Consider the following 20,128-nt stretch of genomic DNA (forward strand, 5'->3'; position numbering starts at 1 on the left):
TTAATTTGTATTTAAATTGTTTATTGTCCGTTGTAGACGCATTAAAGTGCCCGCAATCGGCATTGAAGGCAACTACTTCCCCATCACAAGCGGTGCCTTCATACAAGACGCACGCGTACGCTTCACCCTACTGACCACACATGCACAGGGTGCCGCCTCCTACGAACCGGGCCAATTGGAAGTGATGCTCGATCGGCGCACACTTTACGACGATTATCGTGGCATGGGCGAAGGCATTGTGGACAGCCGCCTCACACGACACAAATTTTGGGTACTCATCGAAGATATGCCAACGAAAAATGAAAATGCCTACCAAATACCCAGTCTATTGGCCAACCAGCTAGCGAACGGCCTACGTTATCCACCGAACCTGTACTTTGTAGAGACATTTGATGCGCCAGCTGTACAACTGAAACCGAAAGTGGCATTGCTCGATCATGGCGCGCTGCCATGTGATGTACATCTGTTAAATTTGCGCGCGCTTTCCGAAGAGCAGCTGCAGCTCTTCCCATCGACATCGGCTTTGATGGTGCTGCAGCGTCAAGGTTATGATTGTGCCATTGGTCAAAATATCGATATAACGCGTGTGTGTGCTGCATCGGCGAGCGGTCTGGGTCCGGTGGGTTTCAATAAATTGCATATTGCGCGTTTGGAGACGACGAGTTTGACCGGCACGCTGCATGAGAGCGAACGTAAGCGACTGAAATCGTTTGCAGATATCACACTGGATCCCATGGAAATGCGCACTTTTAATGTGACGTTCAAATTTTAAATTACAGATTAGTTAATTTATCTATTTATTTATTATTTTTTTTTTTTGTGAAAAATTCCTTTAAAATTTAAGTTGTGTGATTTTAGTGATAATTTTAAGGCGACTTTTCGGCAGAATTCGTGTTTCGTATTTTATTTTTTTTTTCGTTTTTCTCTAGGTTCATGATATAATGTCGTAACTGTTATTTATATATTTTATTTTAGAATGTATTTATTAAAATTTACATTTAACCGCGATAATATTTCTGCAGGAAGCCTCACGCAATTGACATTTCCACTCAACTTTGAATACAAAACTGCCTTTGACATTTCCCTACTTATAACAAAACAAGCAAAAACAACAACTAGGTTTCAGAAGCACATTTATTGCATTGTATTGCTAATAAAATTCAATAAATTTCAGAAACTAAAATATAAAAATGTCAAACAAAAAGTGTTTGTCAATTTTTCTTTAAGAAATTATTTACGTTCCTTGGTAATACAATGCGATTTCATAGTACTTTGTTACCCTTTTAAACACTCGCAACCACTATAGTACAGTTAAAGCAAAAACCATTCCAGCAGCTATAATATATTTCAACTATTTAATTTCTCAAATACGCTTACAATAGTTTAGTGAAATATTTTAGCAATAGAAAGGATAATTTTCTTATTTACACAAACAACAAAATTTTTTGTTCATTATTATGTACTAAATGTTTTTTAAAACCAAAAACTGTTAAATGAAAGCTTAATCGAGCTTTATTGATTACTGTAGCAATATTTTTTTGCTAACTTGTACACAGCTACCTGTTAAACGGTCCCTCGCCACTTTCGTCTTTTGTCGAAGACACCAGTATTTTTGCATTACTTTCAAATAAATAGTTTAATTGTAATATTATATGATAAATAGCGTTTATTACCAGCTGATATTCATTTTGCGAACTCATTGCTTTCAAACATTTATGTTTAGCATTATAATTTCTTATATTATATGCAATATGCTAAGTCATGCGGGGTTCACTTTTTCCTTCAAGCGCAGGCTATTTTTATTTCACTTACTCAGGCAGCTCTTAGTTTTCATATATTTGGAAATAGTAAGCAGCATTTCAGCATTAAAGACAAGATTTGAATGTAAAAAACAAAATCGGTTTTAAATAACGGTAAATTATATGCAACACATGCGAATATAAAACAAAAATACCAAACACTTAATAGTTAATTTTAGTGAAATGCACGCCATGCACCCTAGTTAAGTTAAGCAGTTAATAATGTTTAGGCATAAGGCAAGAAAACATGCTAAGACACCATACTTAGTAAGTATTTATGAAGGTGATGGAATGTAATGGAATGTAATCATGCATTGACAACTGATTGTTGCTCCTTTTCGTTTACTTGTCATTACGGCTTTGAAATTTACTTAAATACAAGTATGTATATTTGCAGTTTAACTTGAAAAAATTTTTCAACCAAACAAATAAAAAAAAATTCAATAACAGTTCTTGAAGCCAGTGACGCAAGCTTATTAATGCTAAAATGTCGTTACTTTGCAGTAATAATCGAGTAGTCGAAATTTGGACGCAACAATTGAATGTGTGAAAATAGTCTGATATTAGCTATCGAATATGTGTGTGTATGCAATAAGCTTAGATTTTTATATAGCTACAAATTGATTTAAGCGTTTTTCTCATTAGCGAATTTAAAAAGTTGTGGCGAATATTTGGCAACGATTTTAATGAAAAAAAAAAAAATAGAACGGAAGAAAAACTTGAAGAAAAAATTAGCAAAATTAAAACTGATTTATTTTATTTGAAAGAAAACAAAATTTTTTCGCTGTTTTGCAGTTTCTTTTCAGACTGAGTAGCATAAATGTACAACTAAAATAAATTAGCGTTTAATTTTATATGTAAGTAAAAAGTGTTTTGTTAAATTATGTGTTTTTTAACGCTGTTCTCTGCATATACATATGTATGTATGCATAAGTGGTGAAAAATGGAATTATATTTATATTTTTATGTTTGTATATAATATATGTATATATGTCCTGATTATATTCGATTTTGCAGCAAAAAACAATAAAAAAAAAACAAAAATCAAATATATTTAAATTATAAATAATTTCTAAAATGTAATTAAATGCATTATATAATATTTTGAAAAATTTTAACGAACAAATATTTTTATATTTAAATTAAAATATGGCTATTTTTGTTTGAATCTTAATAAGAGAAACTTTTGAATCTCACATTTAATTCTTATAAACATTTTTGAGCAACTTAAACGAAACCCTACAATTTTGTGCATTTTATAAATTATAAAAAACGAACCAAACTGATTAATTGAACCGTTTCAAATGTACGAGGGCTATGGTATGAACCCCAAGGGTCCATAATTGAAACTTAACGGGACTATCTATCACTAAAGAAGTTCACTAATAAATCAAAACGTACAAAATTTCCATGTTTGTTCGATATTACACACTGGCTACACATAAAGGGATAAATTCATGAATCATGGATAAATTTTTGGAAAAATATTTGCACCTCGGCTTTTCGGGGCACAGTCGATTGGAATTTGTTTTTTAATTAATACCTCGCCATATAGCGGATTCAAGCACCACAGAATCATTAAAGAAATAATAACTTTTGATTGAAGACAATTTCAAGCGCATATTAAATCGCTGGCAGAAACCTCGAAAGGAAAATAACCTAATTTTACAGATATTCACGATTTCTATTTGATTTGGAAAACACTAATGCGGGTTATAATGAGTTAATAAATTATAAAAATTTATAAGATATAAGGTATATAATGTTTTTATGTTTATCTAACGCACAGAATTAGTGGGTTTATTCAGTTGAGACACCGCGTTCTAACCAAATTTTTATTTAAGATCAAAAACCACTATTAGTATACATAGGCCTTACTGTAGTAATCATTTATAACCTGCAAATTTATGTTCTCAATTTAAGTAAGCCACTGTACAATGGGTAGTAAAAAGAAATAACGAAAATAAAATATATTGATTTTAATATAGTATGTAGTTATTGCAAGTTATTATAACCAAAACAAAAAAAAAAAACAAAGACGCGTATAAAATTGTAAAATCACCTAAACAATTCAATGCACCGAATGTTGTAATTACTTGAAGAGAAAAAAATAAACGAACAAATTAATACACAATATTATCAAAAATTTTAGAAATGAAATATGAACTAGTATTAAGAGCTAGCAGTGGAATGTTAAGTATTAATGAAAAAATAAACATAAACTGAACGGTCCGTCGTAGCCGACGTTGCGGGAGAGAAATGTATGAATTGTAGTTACTATAATGAATGCCTAGAATTATACATAAATTAGTAGCGAATGTGGTTATTGAATAGTTAATTTAAACTGATGTAGCATAAAAGACATTGTACTCTTATTATTAAGTAAAATAAATTATACTTCACATGTGTAATATTTGTGAAGAGGAATGCATTGACAAGTTGGTATTGTATTCCAATAAAAACACACGGAGAATATATGTATGTGTATTTCCAAAATATATAAAAAAAAATATTTAAAAACCAAGAAAATTGACTTTTGTCTTTTTGATGATTAAAAGAGATAATAATTTTCTCCTGACTTGCTTAAGGGGGTCCTCTTAAAATTTCTTTAAAAAATCGATTTTTTTTTTATTGTACAAATCGAAGGCTTAAATTGTCTAGAATATGTTGGTGAAATGTTTTTTCGATCCGTAAATTAGTTCCGTCGCAACACGACTTTGAATGGAACTATGTCCTGAGCATTGACGGACGCTTTGAAAATTTGACACGCGTTTCCTCGAAACAAGCTTTTTCGAATCTGCGGGCATTCTCGTTTTTGTACCATTCAACCAATTATCTTCGCGTTTTGCCCGCCTAAAAGAAGACAAAATTCTCCGACGCTGTAACCTAAAAAATCGCAATATTTTGATTATGAACGATTTTTTACAATAAGTCAAAGTGGAAAAATCATGCGAAAAAACGATACTTTATTTTCAAGTGGCCGCCATTTTGTTTCTATAACGAATTTTTTCATGTTTTTTAGGTTGGGACGTCTCTACAGAATGTTATCATTAGGATTCGTTTGAATTTGTGCTTGTAGACAACGAACTGCGGCATGTAGCGTGCCCCCTAATGAGGTCGGTTTTCAAAACACCTTTTGCTGGAGCCGCCATTTTTGACACCCGACGCTCAAAAATTCTGATTTTATAGATGAAACTTGAATAAACATATTGCAGAATATCGCACATGTCTAAGTCAGTTTACTTCTTCAAAAAAAGATCAAATATTAGGTACTTTTTGCACAATTATGTAAGAGGACCCCTTAAGAGGTATGACCACGGAGTATCGAGGGCAATAGTAAAGAAAAAAGATTTAAAGAATTCGCTATAATATTTTTAACGATGCTATAATAATTTGTGTAAAGCTTTGCTGAGCGTTTCTCAACAGACGAATGTCATGCAATATGCACTGTGAATACGAATAAGTCCTGTCTATATTGGATTTGTCAACTACGCCAGATTTGCCTATAATTTTGCACGTTTTGTGTAGCAATCAATTTCATTTCATCAACTTTTTGTCTTTAGACTTTCAGCTCCAGTGTTTGTGTCATTAACGTAACTAAGTATATAATCGAGACGTACTAGGAAAGTTTAGCCGGAAGTCTCGTCACTACCGCACCTTTATTCATTTTGGATCTATCGTTGTATATTCAATACAACGTGATGAATATAATATATAGTATATCTACTAGTGGATCCGACCACGCGGTGCTGTGTATACTTTTTATACTATTATTCATATAATAAAGTATTCAATACAGTGAAACTTTTATTTATGAATAAAGGCGAAAACGTTTTCATCGGTATAAGAATCGAAGGCATTGTATTTGGGGTTTAATTTTGAATATGTTCATACATAAAAATTTCATTGGAAAAAATAACGAATTTAAGGCTGCTTGCTCAATGTCTGGTTAGCAGCCTTTCTGTCCAGTTAATAGAGTTGTCCGCTTAAAAGATTCTACTTAATAAACATCAACAAATTGTGAGACCGGCAGAGACAAATTTCAAATTAAAATGTGTTCAAGAATGTGTATTTAAACTTAAAGTCACTATTTACATATCTGATGATATAGAAAATGAAAAAATATGGTCATCTTACATTATATTTACATGTATATTAACATAATTTAAACACTATAATACACATATTCATATCAGCGGCTAATCGGTCATCACTTCATACATATTCGGACCCTTCTTCAGCAGGTAACCCTGCAGGTTCACCATTTCCACCAAATTGCTAACGCCACACGAGATCCCGGCTCGTCCCGCCATATCCTTAATTTCGTCGTAGTCGAATATTCGTCTGCCCAATGCACTGGAACGCAACTGCAGCATTTGTATGAATTTCTTCACCGTACCCCGTTGACTGGTGGACGCGGTAGCCGTGGCTGGATTTCTATCGACATAATCGCTCAGCGCCGTATCCGCTATACTGTGCCGTACGATGCAGAGAACGTCACGTACGTGAAGTCTCGTAACTTCTTCGGAGAAATCGACACGCGCACGTGCTTGTGCGAGACGAATTAGACCCTCAAGGTGGCTGAAATAAACGTAATAGGTTTAGGTGTAATTTATTTAGCGATATACTTGTACACATTTCTATAGTAATGACAAACCGAAACCGAAACTAGTTTGAATAGCTCTCTAGAATGCTGAATTAGTAATTCTTGCGGTCCTTGTTAAAGCTTATCTTCTTCGACGTGCGTTTAAGATTGTTTTCAATGAAAATTCATTTTTTTATGCTCAATTTGCGAAAACGAAACTTTTAAAAGGCATTTAGGCATGTTTATAATTCTGTTAGTAAATATTCTCTTAAAAGACGAAAAAAAAATATAAACGAAATCAACACTAAATTTTTTGATAATTTGACTATGCAAAATATCACAGGCCATTCAAGATAATTTAATTGAATATTTTACAAAATTAGCATCTTGAAAAAATGCTGATTCACCATAACAAAATAGTTAAAACAATAACAATGAAAACTAATGAATACGAGTTTAAATGATAACACGTGGTTGCCGAAATGTGCGTGTGTGTAACATGAAATAACTGTGCACTGGGAATATATCAACACTTTAATGCTTCTTTATTAATGAAATATGTATATTACAACGATTCTTATTCAGCAACTTTTCAGCTCGCAAAACTTAATCCTTAATCATACCAGCAAAAGCTTGTAGGATAAAAAAAGAAATTCACCGAAGACGCCAAGTGGCTTCTCGATCTGTGCTGACGAAGATACTATATAAGATGAAGATACTATTTCGGGATTCGAGAACAAAAACAAATTTAATCATCGAAAATCGCTTTATTGTTTTTTTTTTAATTTTTTTTATTGTTTTTTTAAATATTCGCCATAAAGATCTATAAAATTTTTCATGCCTTTGAAACAATTGTCGAAGCACTTTTTCAACTCTGATTGAGATTCTCAAAAACATGCATCCAAAACGCCATATAAACGCAAATGCAGTTATTTCAGTCGATGTGTGAGAGTTCGCATTGTCGTGGTGAAGAAATTTGTTTTCCTGGCAATATTGGTTTGTGCACAGCATCAAAGGTTACCGGAACAACGCAATTTGGATCACCTTCACGAAGTCCGTCTTTGAGTGATCTACGACCTCGATTGAAATCACCATACCATCGATAAACACTAGTCCTTGATGGAGCTTCATCGCCAAAAACGGAATTAAGCTCTTGATGAGTTAATCAACGCCGAAAGTCGTAAAAAATAATCACGCGACAATGTTCGCGTTTAAGAGAAGAATATTTTAAGTTACTGTGAACAACACAAACAGCGCTTGTATGTCAAAACGTTCTGAGTATCTATAACATCAAAATTATCAAACTTTACGATAAAGTTGTGAGTTGCCGGATTGCAACTTTAGGGTTGCCAGATCTCGAAATATAAAAGGCAACCTACGTAAAATTGGTAGTGATTGTTTTATATTAACTCTGAATTGAGGATCTGTTTTGCAAGCGAGAATAAACTGATTTGGTTCCCTTTCTACTACTACTACAATATTCTCCTAAATTTTCGAGTTGATCCGAGTAATAGTTTCGGAGATACAGCCTTGAGAACTTGTGCGCTCCAGGCTAACTAGGCTAAGTGCGCCATCTTTAAACGCGTTTTTCTCGAAACTGTGGTTTTGAAGTCGGTTGGCAAGATTTCTAAAAAACTACTCAATCGATCTTAATGAAGGTTAACACATGTTTTTTGAGAAACAATTCCTAAAAATTTGAACGAAATTTTTTTTTTTTGCAACTATTGCCTGGAAAAAATCATTATCATATTTTTCATTTTTTTGGAGTTTAAAATATTTTGTTCCAAAAATTTCAGAATTTCTTTGTTAATAGTGTATGTTTGTAACAATAAAAAATTCTAATAAAATACTTCTTTTTTTTATATGAAAAAAAAATTATGAAAAAATGTTTTTTTTACCCAAGGAAACCCATATAACCCCTTTAGAGTAGTTAAAAAAAAAGTTTATCTAGAAAAACACTTTCATTTTGAAAGACAAGTTACAAGACAAGAACATTCTTGGATACTAGTCACAGCACAACTTTATATAAAGATACAATTAAGTCATTACCTAAAAAAAGGCGCAAATTTATAAAATGATTGTGTTAAAAACTGAACTACCATACAACTACATTCATGTGTATATATATAAGCCGCTTATTTTTGGGTTTTCATATTAAGATTTGGGGATATACAAATTTGCATTGATTAGCGCTAAAAAAAACCAAAAACTCGCCTATTTTTTGTTTTGGTTTTCATAAAAGCCTCACGCATGATAATTAACCGCTTTTACCACAAATCAGCTTGGTGCGAACAGCATCAACACATCAACAGCAGAAGACATAAACAGCAGCGGCGTGTAATATTTTCGCCAACAATATCAACTGGTTCGATGCTCATGAATACGTGTGTATGTATGTCTGTAAGAATAACATGGCTAGAAGCGACAGAACGCAACCAACCCCAGCTAGACGAAAGTTGTCGCCTCATCTCGTGTGCTCATTCCTTTTGTAACAGCCGAAGCACGCGGTCGCCCTTCCCTGACTTTTAAACAAAACCGCTAGAATTTAGTGGGTTCATTTATTGTGAAAGTAAAAGGAAGTGTTGAGATGTGGGGGTGCAAATAATGGAAAATGAAGAACAAAAAATAAACATATAAAAGTGCATATAAACGTTATAGTGAAATTAAGAAATTGTGTATTGAAATAAAAGAGAAAAACAGAAAGAATAATATTATAAAAATTAAATTTAAATATGGCAATGTTTTGCAAGATATCCTTGTGGTTTATCACGCTGGTATGTTGTCTTGCGCGGTTGGCAAGTGGCTACGAAATGAATAGTAAGTGGCACGGATAATAATTTTACTAAAATCTCGGATATATAACTATGAATTTTAATCTTTATTTGCTTCTTCTTTTTCGTAAAAACGTTTTTTTTTTGTATTTTCAAAGTATTTTTAAAGTGAAAATAATGATTGCAGGACTCTTTTACACACTTATTAGTAGTATCATTGTCAAAAAAAGCATATGTGTGTGTTTATGTGTGAGAAATGTATTCCGAAGCCGTAATATTAAAGCCAGGTAATATTCAAAGCTTTTATGCGACCTTGAGTATCCAAGAAGGAAGTGTTTACAATAATCAAAGAACCCAAGCGTGTATGTTCATATGTACAGCTATAACTACTACATATGCAAGTGCAGCTGTATGAGCAAGTTTGTTGCTTAAGTCTTTTGTATTTCAGTTAAACGCACTAGAACACTAGTTTACAGCCATTTTGCGACTGTGAGGTTCGTGGCTGTTCTTGCTAAACTTGGGTTGCTAAAGCCGATAATAACAGTTAGAATTTGCTAACACGTAGGATTTTTTGTGTTGCAGTCAAGTGCTGTAGCGTTTAAATCATTTACTAAAATTACCAAAATAGCACATCAGTAGCAAATTTTCCCTTCAGATTTGTTGAGTAGTGTAAGTGGCGATTCTTTTATACTACACATACATATGTACATATACAGTATACATATGTGTTACCCCTGCCGATTTACATTTATAAGGCTATAAAATTTCCATTCGAATTCTTCCCACCAATTACAGAATATAAGTAATTTCTAGAATTTCGTAGGATGTCTGATACATACAAAAATACATATACATAGCTATATTTTAAATACACACATAGATATGTATGTATTTATATCACTTAACAGCTCCTTGCAGAAGAAATCGAATGCTGAACTTGAACTCGTTTGCCCTTCTCTTTAATGTAGCAAATTAAATTCAATCAAAATGCAGAAAATGCAAAAATGGAAAGTGATCGAAACGATGGCATTGGAAACTTGTATCATTAAACCGGTAAATGTAACGGACATTTATTGTGAGTCAGTGGCAACAAGGAAGAATACTGTTGAATATAAGGATTGCAAAATATGCAAACAACAAACAAAATATAAATTAAAAAATAATTAAATAACGAAAAAAAATTAAAAAAAATTAAAATAAAAAAAGAATATAAAATAAAAAATATTAAACAAAAAATAAAAAAATAGTTAAAAATTGCTGCCAGCATTTTAATTAATTTCACCTTCCTCTTTATTCAAAGTCATGGCCGAACTTATTTACTGAAAGCTCATATGACGTATTACACCTGCAGGAGAATGCTCAGCAGGAACTCTGTTCTAAAATCGAACATAGTCATGGGGATATATACGGGCGTCATTAGACCAATCCTTCACTGGAGTACTGGTTTGGTGGCCAGCATTAAATAAACAATATAACAGCAGAAAATTATATGGATTCAAAAGACGACGGGTTTAACGCAATGTTTAAGTCATGTCCTAATCTAAATAAAGCAGGCTATATTCTCTCAAGGTTGGGCTACAAAAGTGACTTCCAGGCGAGAATAACCTCTAAACGTGAATGGAGGAGAGATTAAGTAAGGGAGAAGAATACTATCTCAATCTATAAGGACGGGTCGAAAATGGACTGCGATGTAGGGATGCGGCTATACTCCGAAAATCTTGATATCTCTCTATCTTTCCGTCTACCAAACTGAGCAAAAATTTTCCTAGCGGAAGAGCTAAACGTAGAGAGCGCCTGTGGAGAACAGAACAGCGCCCTACAGAACATTCACGGGAGGATACAGAAAGCGACCATTTACACAGAATGTCAGAAGCCTTTTCATCGCCGAAGATCAACAGCAGCTTAGTAAACAAAGCAGGGAAAGGCGTTAAATTCACTAGCATTCAACGAAAATACAGACAAGCTGTCTCAGTCAGGAGCCTCTGTAGATGATTCCGAGGCAGAGACAGTACCGTTTCCGCTAAAAGCGAACAAAAGGGAGCCAATTTGAACAAATGGCGCAAAATAGATGGCAATATAAAACCATATGCATAATATAATATAACAGCACCTGCCATAGCGGCAAGCTCGAAGGGAGTAAGGAAACGATTCTACACTTCCTTTGTGACATAAATTAGAAATCGAACTTTACATCTTGTGTACCAGTTAGCTTTAGTGTTGAACGCCAAACTCACTAAATCTCGCATGCCGACATGAAAAGCTCTAAGGCATGCGCCAACTACAAAATAATATTACCACAAATAAGTTGCGATATTTTGGCAAATGTTTATTTTGGAACGTATTTTATTTTTATATATATCTTCTATTATGCCAAAGACGTTTCGTAATGTCTGTTAGATGAAACCCCAAAAGCTCAAAAACTGTCACATCAATTCAAAAACAAAAGACGCACACATGTCAAGTTCGTTGTAAGATGATTAATAAGGTTGTTGATCTTAAATATGACTGTTGCGATGGAAAAACAATGGCTTTTCGAATGACTTATGTAATGTCAATGGAAAAATATACAAAATAAATGTTAATATTTACGAACAAAAAATGCTCAACTTGAGCCGATTTAACAGATAGTCATATCACTATGTCATGTGTCACACTGATTTCGAGCACAGTAATATTTTTGTCAAAATTTTTAAAAACCGTGTCACATTATTTAGGAATTTAGGCTTTTGAAATAACAGTTTTAAACAGCTCACATTTCTTTTATTTAAAATGGTTACGTGACCCAACAGAACACACATTTTAGTTATACTCACATTGGAGTTTTTTTAATTCTATAAAATTTTAACACATTTCGCTCAATACCAAAGATTTTCGATAATCAGTTATTTACATTTTCCATACAACTTTTTTGTACTAGAAAAAAAAGAAGCAGCGTATATTTTAAAGATTTTAAGACTCACTAAAGTTAAATAAGTCTTAAGAGCCAACTTTAATTATTTTAAGCGACTAACGAGTGCCCTTGCAGATTTCTAATATTATTTATCCATTATGTGTATTGTGCATAGGACATTGAAATTATGACTACAATAAATTAACGAACTATTTATCTTCCCACGCTAACTTGCAGTGACCGAGTACTTTAAAATGCCGAATTTGTATGACTTTGACGATTACGATCGTTGTTTAGAAGAGTATAAAAGCCAACAAACATATTGCTTTGTGCGTGCCGAGGTGCTGCCGCAAGACGACTCGGAGGCTTGGCGGGCGATCACCGACATATCGAAATACCACAAACATCACTTCGATCACAGGCACTTGTACTTTGGTCTATGTCTGCGCTGGTGCGAGGAGGACTTGGCAGATGTCAAAGCGGATGTGGTCAAAGAACTTTACGCTGGTCTACTCACCAACAACAGCAAGGTATGGCTAACTAAGCACGTGATTGAACTTTTCGAGATTTCATTTATTTGTTATTTGTTTTTGTTTTTTTTTTTTGCCTACCTTTCCTCATTTACATACGTAATGTCATTAGCATATCTTTATTGTTACTCACGGGTAGCTTGAGAAAAAGTCACAAAAACTGTCTGGCGCGTGCTTGGCTGCTGGGCGCAGAGCATTTTTTGTTTTTGCTTACACTCCGTGCTTTACAAGCATGCTCGTTTTTTGTTACTAAAAGTGTAAAAATGAACTAAATTAATCGATTGAGATCCAGAATCAGATTGTTGGGCTTCACAGAACATTAACGCACAAATATTTGAATTTTAAATTTTTGTTTATGTGTTAGCTGTGTTTGCTCGCCGTAACGGTAGTAGGTTGTGAGCCTTAATTTCAAAGCGTATGTTGCCGAGCGGTCACATAGTAAAAAGGAAAGATTGTGGAGAAACCAGTTGATATGTAGATTTCTTGCAGAATCATGGAATTAACACTTAGTTATGTATCGAAAATGCTGTTTTTATTGCTGATTCAGTTTCAAAGTAAAATTTTAAATATAAAAATATATTTCGTGCATATAATTACAGCTCAATACATATGTTAATCTGTTCAGCGCCGAGGGGACGAATCGCCAGCGATATAACACCTTATTGAACCAATGCATTAATTTGAAATTACAACAAACACATGGACTAAAGGCGCTGAGCATGATTGAATATTGCGAAACCAATTATAAAACTGTCGAAATGGGTGAGTGATGCATTACTAGTGTTATTAATGTCCCAACTGAGCAAGCTATTATGTAACAGTTCATTGAAAATGTAAACAGATATTAAGGGATATTTCGAGTGCGATCACGTAGTGGCCGTAAGGCATTCTAACATTTCCGTATAAATTTCGCTTATAGCAAAATTACTGTATATGAAACGACTATTGCACTACGATTTGCAATAACAATTGAGATTTATGCATAAAAACAACAATAATGCGAAATTCGCCTGAAAACAGTTATAATCGTTATTTTATTTATATGTATGCAGATACGTGGAATCTCACCTTCTACACAACCACTTTGGTGTTGATTTTTCTGGTAGCCGCCAGCAGTTTATTCGACTTATACTGCAAGTACACGCCTGGGGATAAGGAAATATCCAAAGAGGATCACTACAAAAGCGCGATAACGGGACGAGGTAAGTCTCTTTTCTCACTTTGCTTAACAAACATGAAGTTTTTACTTAATTTAAACGCAATAGTGAAGCGTTTGTGTGTGAGCTTCTCCATTGTGCGCAACTGGTATCGGCTGAATCAGGAGCCGGTCGGCAAATTGGGGCGCGATCTGCGCTTTCTGGATTGCTTCAAATTCTTCTGCATGTTCCTGGTGGTTTTCGCACACACCAATTGGATACTGTACGAAGGCGCCATGAGTAATCCACAGGACAATGAGCGTTTGCTGCACACAGTTGCTGGCACACTGCTGATATCGGGCGGATTGATTACGATCACTTTCTTTGTGTTTAGCGGCTTGTTGCTCACCATCAATTGGATAGAGTTGACGAAAATTAAGAATGACTTGAGCAATCGGGAGTATGTGGAGGTGTTTATTAAGTTCAACATATTTCGCTATTTGCGGTGAGTTGTGAAGGCGTTAGGTGTGCTTGAATTGACTTTATGCACTCCTTAATTGCAGTTTGACCGTACCATATGCTTTTGTCATCTTATTGAGCGGCGTGTACTTTGAAAATCCTGGTGGGCCACTTTGGCGACACATTGTGGAGCGCGAGCAGCTCGCTTGTCGCAAGAATTGGTGGGTTAACCTGCTCTATATCAATAACTACTATCGCAATAATGAGAAGGTGAGTAAAATAGCGGGAACTAAGACTATGTTCGCAAGAGGACTCCTTTGTCGCCCAAATCTACATTGTTTTGGCGACGGAACGACGAGAAAAGACGAAGGAAACGCGTTGGGGTGACACGCTTCATGTTGTTGTGCCTAACAGTACTTAACTTGAAATTATTTTCAAGGTTGCAATAACGCTCGGTTTCAAATGAATATTTACACTATGTTGCAAATTTTAAATTTTATTATAAATTCTTTTTTTTATATAATGTAGAAATATGTATACAAATATTCATAATATGTGAGAAATGTTTTTGAAAAGGTTGAATAAGTGTAAAAATTAGCTAATCGAAAATATTTTTGTGCACTTCGTACATGAAACGCACAAGAATTTCAGAATGTGATATGAAAATTGTCCGACTCAAGTTGTTGGACTCGCATCGCTCGTGTGAACACGACACCAAGGGATAATTTGCCGATAATGAGCAACAAAAGAGTCCGCCTCTGAACGTAGTCTTATTAAGAGCGATTATGAGGATGATTAATAAACATTTTATATAAATTAAACACAGTAGGGTTGGTTACATAACTTGCAATATATTGTATAAAACTTTCTACATTACAATTAAAACTCATCCTTCTTAGTTCGCACTAATCATGCTCTCTTTTCCCTGCCTACAGTGTATGCTCCAGAGTTGGTATCTGGCTTCCGATACTTTCTCATTTATGATATCATTGCTCTTACTGATTTTGGCGCACAAGTAAGTGTCGTACAAATCACTTGATGCACACGAAATTATTCAAGTAATTTTTTACTCCCACAGATGGCCGCACATGCGCAACTGGCTGTTTGGCTGTGTTGGCGGATTTTTCTATGTGCTGCCCGGCTTTATAGCATACTTCGGCGACTACGATCCCTTCTTTGTGCCATCGCCACAGTTAGTTCAAAAATTTAATAAATTATTCCATTTAATACTGTATATTTCCCTCCCTTAAACAGAACGCAAAAGGACTCGTTTATAGACGATCGCGAATTCAGCGATTTCTATGCGCCGTTTCACATGAACTTCGCCTGCTATTTTTGCGGCGTGCTTGCCGCCATCGCATATAGTGAGATTTCGGAAAAACAATTTAAATTGCATAAAAACAAATTGTTCCAATGCCTTTGGTACGCCCTCATCCCGATTGGTGTGTTGTGGCTTTTATCGGCGCATCCCATTTATCAGCACTACTACGAGGAACAACCACGATTTTGGAACAGCGTTTATGCTGCCATACAACGCAACAACTGGGGGCTGGGTCTGGGCGTATTTGTTGTGGGCATGGCTTGCAAAGTTGGCGGTAAAGTCAATAGCTTTGGTGAAGTTGAGAAGTAAAGTAGAATTCATGAATTCCAATTGCAGGTTTATTCCGCAAGTTTTCTTGTCTACCTATCTTCCGTATTTTGGGACGTCTTACATACGGCGCCTTCGTAATACATATATTCGTGTCACGCGTTGTGTTGGGCACTTTGAGAACGCCGCTCTACTTTGGCACTGGCGTTATGGTAAGTGATTGCAGTGTTTTAAAATATTTTTATTTTAACAATTTTATATTTTTTATTTTCAGTTCTACTTTATACTCTCCACTATGGTGGTTTCTTATCTACTATCTCTAGTATTGGCTGTTTTGGTTGAATTGCCCACTTCTGCACTGCTGAAGCTCTTGCGTTGATTTTAATGAATTGCGCTTGCCACAGTTGCCCAACTAATGGAAACAGGTTGCCAATAATGGTTGTGCGAAAGACTTATCTCATAAAATCAATCTGCCTATCACTTGTATTACTTAGTTTGACTAAGGAGATTTTTTATTTATAAATATATACATATATTTTTAATATTTGAAACACTTTTGTTTAGTGCAAAGAGTTCAATAACTGAGTAATATTACATAAGATCGAAAACCGAAACTTTTCCATTATTGGTTAAAAAGAACTGTTCCCCTTTAGATAAAACCCTGTTATTAAATGGGTTTAGCTAGAACAATCTCTATTATAGTGAAATCAGCTTTTAATAAAAAAAAGGAGTTCTTAGAATAGCAAAGCATTGCGAAACAACTTAACATTATTTCCAGGACAGTCGGAGCGAACCTGAATCGAATTTAATTTTTAATCGGTCAAAGATAATTAACTCGGCAGAATCCATACCCACGACGGTCGGCTCTACCTAAACGGAACGGACCCGGAATTTTTATCCAGCAAAGGACTGTCAACTCGGTAGAATTTTGTCACTACAACTCTACAGTAGTCCTTAAAATTACTTAAGTGTTCACATACATATGTATGTAGAACTTGTTAACCGAACCTAACCTCAAATTCTAATTTTACATCAGTTAAGTAGAAAAATTATTAAAATCTGAATTACCTTGTTGATACACTGTAACTTTGCTCTTCGTCTACTTTGTCACGCAAGCTCATATAAAAGGTTTTAAGCGCTTCGGCAGCTTCAGCGTTCAATAAAGGACGCAATTGTTGGCGTGCATATGCTGTAAGACCATCAGATATTCACAATTAACCCGTCAAACATGAAGTCATTTACTGCTAACTTACCTATGAATTTCTTCAGCAATATGGGCGGCAGCAAATCTAGTTCCTCCTCTTTGAAATCATCGTATTTTAGCTTTAAACGCGCACTTAAGTCATATTGGTCATCATCCAATTCCTCATCACCCAGTGATAAGTTCATGGAGTTATTCGTTTTCGGTTTTCTGTCGAAGCGTTGTGCAATCGCAGCATTTTTCTTTATGCCGTCGTGCATTGCTCTAATGTGATCTGTTAATGAGGTGTCCAAGTCTTTGTTCGACTTATCCAATAGCAGAAATACTAAGTGAAATTGCTGGAGTAATGCACTGCTCAAACGTGTGTTGTCGGTGAGTAGTCGCGAGTGATCGTAGTGACCACGAAGTGGATTTGCGGCTGCAATAACAGATGTCGGCATAGCTATAGTTGCATATAAATTTGAGAATGGTAGTGAGACCATTTTCGACTGCATTATTTGCACTAAAGCATCCTGTTGGGAAGCTAAACGATCTATATCATCGATGGCGCAATGGCCTGTTTTGGAAATAGTGAGTGCACCCGAACTGAGAATGTGATTTGTACGACCTTGAAGTGCGGTAGTTAAAGACTGTGTGGCGGGAGACCAATGTTTGCCACTGAGGAAAGTGCCTATGAAGAAAGAAATATGCAATATGAAAGATACTTCTGTAAGAAAAGTTTGAGAAATTGTAGTACCTTTTTCTGAAATTTTTGCAGACATCTCGAGCAAATGGGATTTGCCAATACCAGGATCACCCACTAATAAGACGTTAATCTCAGACTCTTCGTGTATTTGTGAACCAGCGCCACCAAAGAGTGATAGCAAAATACCTGCTTTCACTATCTCTTGTCCATGTAACTCAGGCGCAACTGAATGTGATAGAAGCTTAAAACTATCAGGCTCAGAGTTTATCATGGAAATTGCATCCATATCTCGCTGAGTGAATGTGTGTCCCAAATGTTTTACTTTCTTAATGGAAACTGCTTTCATGTAGATTTTACTTGTGGTTACAGAGGAACGTGGATTTGCATTCTGCTCGTCGTCCAATGTACGTATTTTAATTATGCCACAAATAATGACCTCGTCACCTGCTACGAGCGTATCAACCAAATCGTATCTTAACTCGACATCAAGCATGCTTGATGAATCGTATTCTCTGTCAATAGGCGCTTGTAGATTGGCCTCCTGAAGTTGTATAATTTGCTGTGGTGTGATCCGTGTGTAAGGTGAGGAACGCTGTTCTATAAAATTCTTCTTCGCGAGACAGCCTTCTCTTTTGCAGCTATGCGGTCGTGATATGTAAAATCCTATTGTAAATCAAAAATAATATGCATTATTCAATTTATGGATGTATACGCTGTTTTTACCGGTTTGTCTCATTGCTTGCTCCTGTCCACAGCGCGGACATTTATATGCTATCCATGTGGCCGCCGCTTCTACTATGCCTATGGCAGACACAGCTCCGCGTACACTGCATAAGTTCCCTATCATCGTTCTATTCAAGTGTGAAATTAAATTAATTTCCGCAAAACCGTTCGGTCGTACGTATATTTTTCGTGGTAAAGTACAGCGAGGCACATAAGCGGTACTGCTACTGGCCAGCTGACTGGTTGCACTATTTACGGCAGACATTGTTATTGCTTTGTGCATGGCGACGGCAAATGTTGCTAGAGTACGTGACGTTCGCTCCAGCATATCTTCTTTCAACTTAGGCCAAACAGTTGTAAGTGCCTTGTCGCCACAAACATGTATTGCCTCCAAATTAAAGTACTTTTCGTGTTGTATTTTTTTAAATACATAAGTCTCTTGATTTTTTATAAAATACTCTTCAACTGCTTTAATACGATTTGCTAGCTCTGATGTTTCATTATAGGGTTCTTGTGGAAAATATAAATGCCAGCCGGGGCAATGTGGGGGCATATCCGCACGAAAACTTTGAACGGTGTTTTGGATATCATCAGGTGCAGCATAGCATTCTGGCCGCAGAAAAGACGAATCTAATACTACATTCGGTGGGTGGGTATAATAATTATTTTGCATTGCTCCGCGTCTTTGCCCACGGCAGCCTGAGTAATTTGCACGAGCCGGTGCATCAGTATTTCCACGTCCACCAGCTGGTATCGTACGTCCGTTGCGACGAAAATAAAAATACGGACGATAAGCACCTCCACCTCGTCCGCGACCACGTACAAAGCGTCCTGTAGGTCGCGCGGCCGGCGGATTCATTTTTTACACTTCAATTATGTGATTTACTTTAAAAAACAGCGATTTAAATTCGATATAAACCCGCGCATACGATTTCTTACAATTTAAACAACTATGTTACCATATCGTGGAAATCACATATGTGCAAACAGCTGTTTGTTAATTTCAACTTGCGCCTGATGATAGGCAACATTATGGGCACAAACGCGTTGCCAATCACCTATTTCACATAACGAAATTGACATACATATTTATATCATAAACATAAGCACATATATATGTATGTATGTATTCATATTATATGTAGTTAAGAAACAAAAATATGTATGATTGTTATATATGAAGGTATGTACATAAATATTTGAAATTAATTATTTTCTGTTATGTTCTTTGAAATAGAAAAATTAAGCAAAAGAGTGACAGTTACTTTCACATACTACCACCTAATTTTTGCCACTAGCATCCAAGGCTAATGTACTTTTTTGGGGTATAATTGTTATTCTTGCACCTGACATTCACCTCAATGGCAGTTTAATCCAACGTCTACCTGGTACATCTGTACATGTAAGTGATTTTACATGAGCACGTACATATATGTATGTATGTATATCATGTGCATATGTATATGTGAACGTCCCCGAAGTAGGCTAAGAATGAGCCTCTATTTTTAAGTTTGATACACAGGCTTACAAGTAAATTTTTTATTCCAACGCTTCATAGTGTGCGATGTTGAATGAATTCATCACTACTACAACAATTATTTCACTTTAAATGCAACTAATCCAAAAATTTGAGACAAGTTGTGGCAAAAATAAATATTCTAAACTACCCTGCAAGAAAAGAAACTGATTTGGAGATAGAAAAAATTAAAGAAACCTTTATATGAGTGTGCAATATGAAATATATTAATTTGTTATTATTTT

The 20,128-nt window shown here is 35.2% G+C and overlaps 3 protein-coding genes across 4 annotated transcripts in view; 2 read left to right on the plus strand and 1 right to left on the minus strand.

The window, feature by feature from the left end:
* LOC126767758 (alpha-mannosidase 2) overlaps positions 1-2,517 on the plus strand; it is a 41,779-nt gene extending 39,262 nt beyond the window's left edge. The window contains exon 9 of the mRNA XM_050485360.1: positions 37-2,517. Within this exon, the coding sequence (XP_050341317.1) occupies positions 37-772 (736 nt within the window). The 3' untranslated portion in view covers positions 773-2,517. The remainder of the gene's footprint in view (positions 1-36) is intronic.
* A 3,329-nt stretch (positions 2,518-5,846) lies between these two features.
* LOC126767761 (DNA replication licensing factor REC) lies at positions 5,847-19,303 on the minus strand. 2 transcript variants are annotated; one of them, XM_050485377.1, is made up of 5 exons: positions 18,368-19,303; positions 17,696-18,307; positions 17,012-17,629; positions 16,827-16,947; positions 5,847-6,380 (listed from the first exon to the last, which is right to left on the minus strand). In XM_050485377.1, the coding sequence occupies exons 1-5, from the start codon at positions 19,224-19,226 to the stop codon at positions 5,999-6,001; spliced, it is 2,592 nt and encodes an 863-aa protein (XP_050341334.1). In that variant the 5' UTR covers positions 19,227-19,303; the 3' UTR covers positions 5,847-5,998. The 2 variants fall into 2 exon arrangements, with proteins under 2 accessions (XP_050341334.1, XP_050341335.1); XM_050485378.1 differs by lacking the exon at positions 5,847-6,380 and adding an exon at positions 7,164-7,739.
* Positions 8,885-16,309, plus strand: LOC126767762 (nose resistant to fluoxetine protein 6). Its single transcript, XM_050485379.1, has 11 exons — positions 8,885-9,201; positions 12,283-12,575; positions 13,175-13,337; positions 13,628-13,777; positions 13,841-14,216; positions 14,275-14,440; positions 15,106-15,185; positions 15,249-15,362; positions 15,425-15,765; positions 15,828-15,970; positions 16,033-16,309. The coding sequence occupies exons 1-11, from the start codon at positions 9,117-9,119 to the stop codon at positions 16,135-16,137; spliced, it is 2,016 nt and encodes a 671-aa protein (XP_050341336.1). The 5' UTR covers positions 8,885-9,116; the 3' UTR covers positions 16,138-16,309.
* Positions 19,304-20,128: the final 825 nt, after the last annotated feature.

This window comes from Bactrocera neohumeralis, chromosome 2 (genome assembly GCF_024586455.1).
Source record: "Bactrocera neohumeralis isolate Rockhampton chromosome 2, APGP_CSIRO_Bneo_wtdbg2-racon-allhic-juicebox.fasta_v2, whole genome shotgun sequence".
In the NCBI taxonomy this organism is placed as follows: domain Eukaryota; kingdom Metazoa; phylum Arthropoda; class Insecta; order Diptera; family Tephritidae; genus Bactrocera; species Bactrocera neohumeralis.

Bases quoted from the DNA above. Each gene is read 5' to 3' on its own strand.
- LOC126767762 (XM_050485379.1), top strand. From the start codon at position 9,117: ATGGCAATGTTTTGCAAGATATCCTTGTGGTTTATCACGCTGGTATGT. The intron at 15,766-15,827 runs GTAAAGTCAATA...TTCCAATTGCAG, and splicing joins CATGGCTTGCAAAGTTGGCG to GTTTATTCCGCAAGTTTTCT. The intron at 15,971-16,032 runs GTAAGTGATTGC...TTTTATTTTCAG, and splicing joins ACTTTGGCACTGGCGTTATG to TTCTACTTTATACTCTCCAC.
- LOC126767761 (XM_050485377.1), bottom strand. From the start codon at position 19,226: ATGAATCCGCCGGCCGCGCGACCTACAGGACGCTTTGTACGTGGTCGC. The intron at 17,630-17,695 runs GTACTACAATTT...CTTTCTTCATAG, and splicing joins TGCAAAAATTTCAGAAAAAG to GCACTTTCCTCAGTGGCAAA. The intron at 16,948-17,011 runs GTAAGTTAGCAG...ATGGTCTTACAG, and splicing joins ATTGCTGAAGAAATTCATAG to CATATGCACGCCAACAATTG.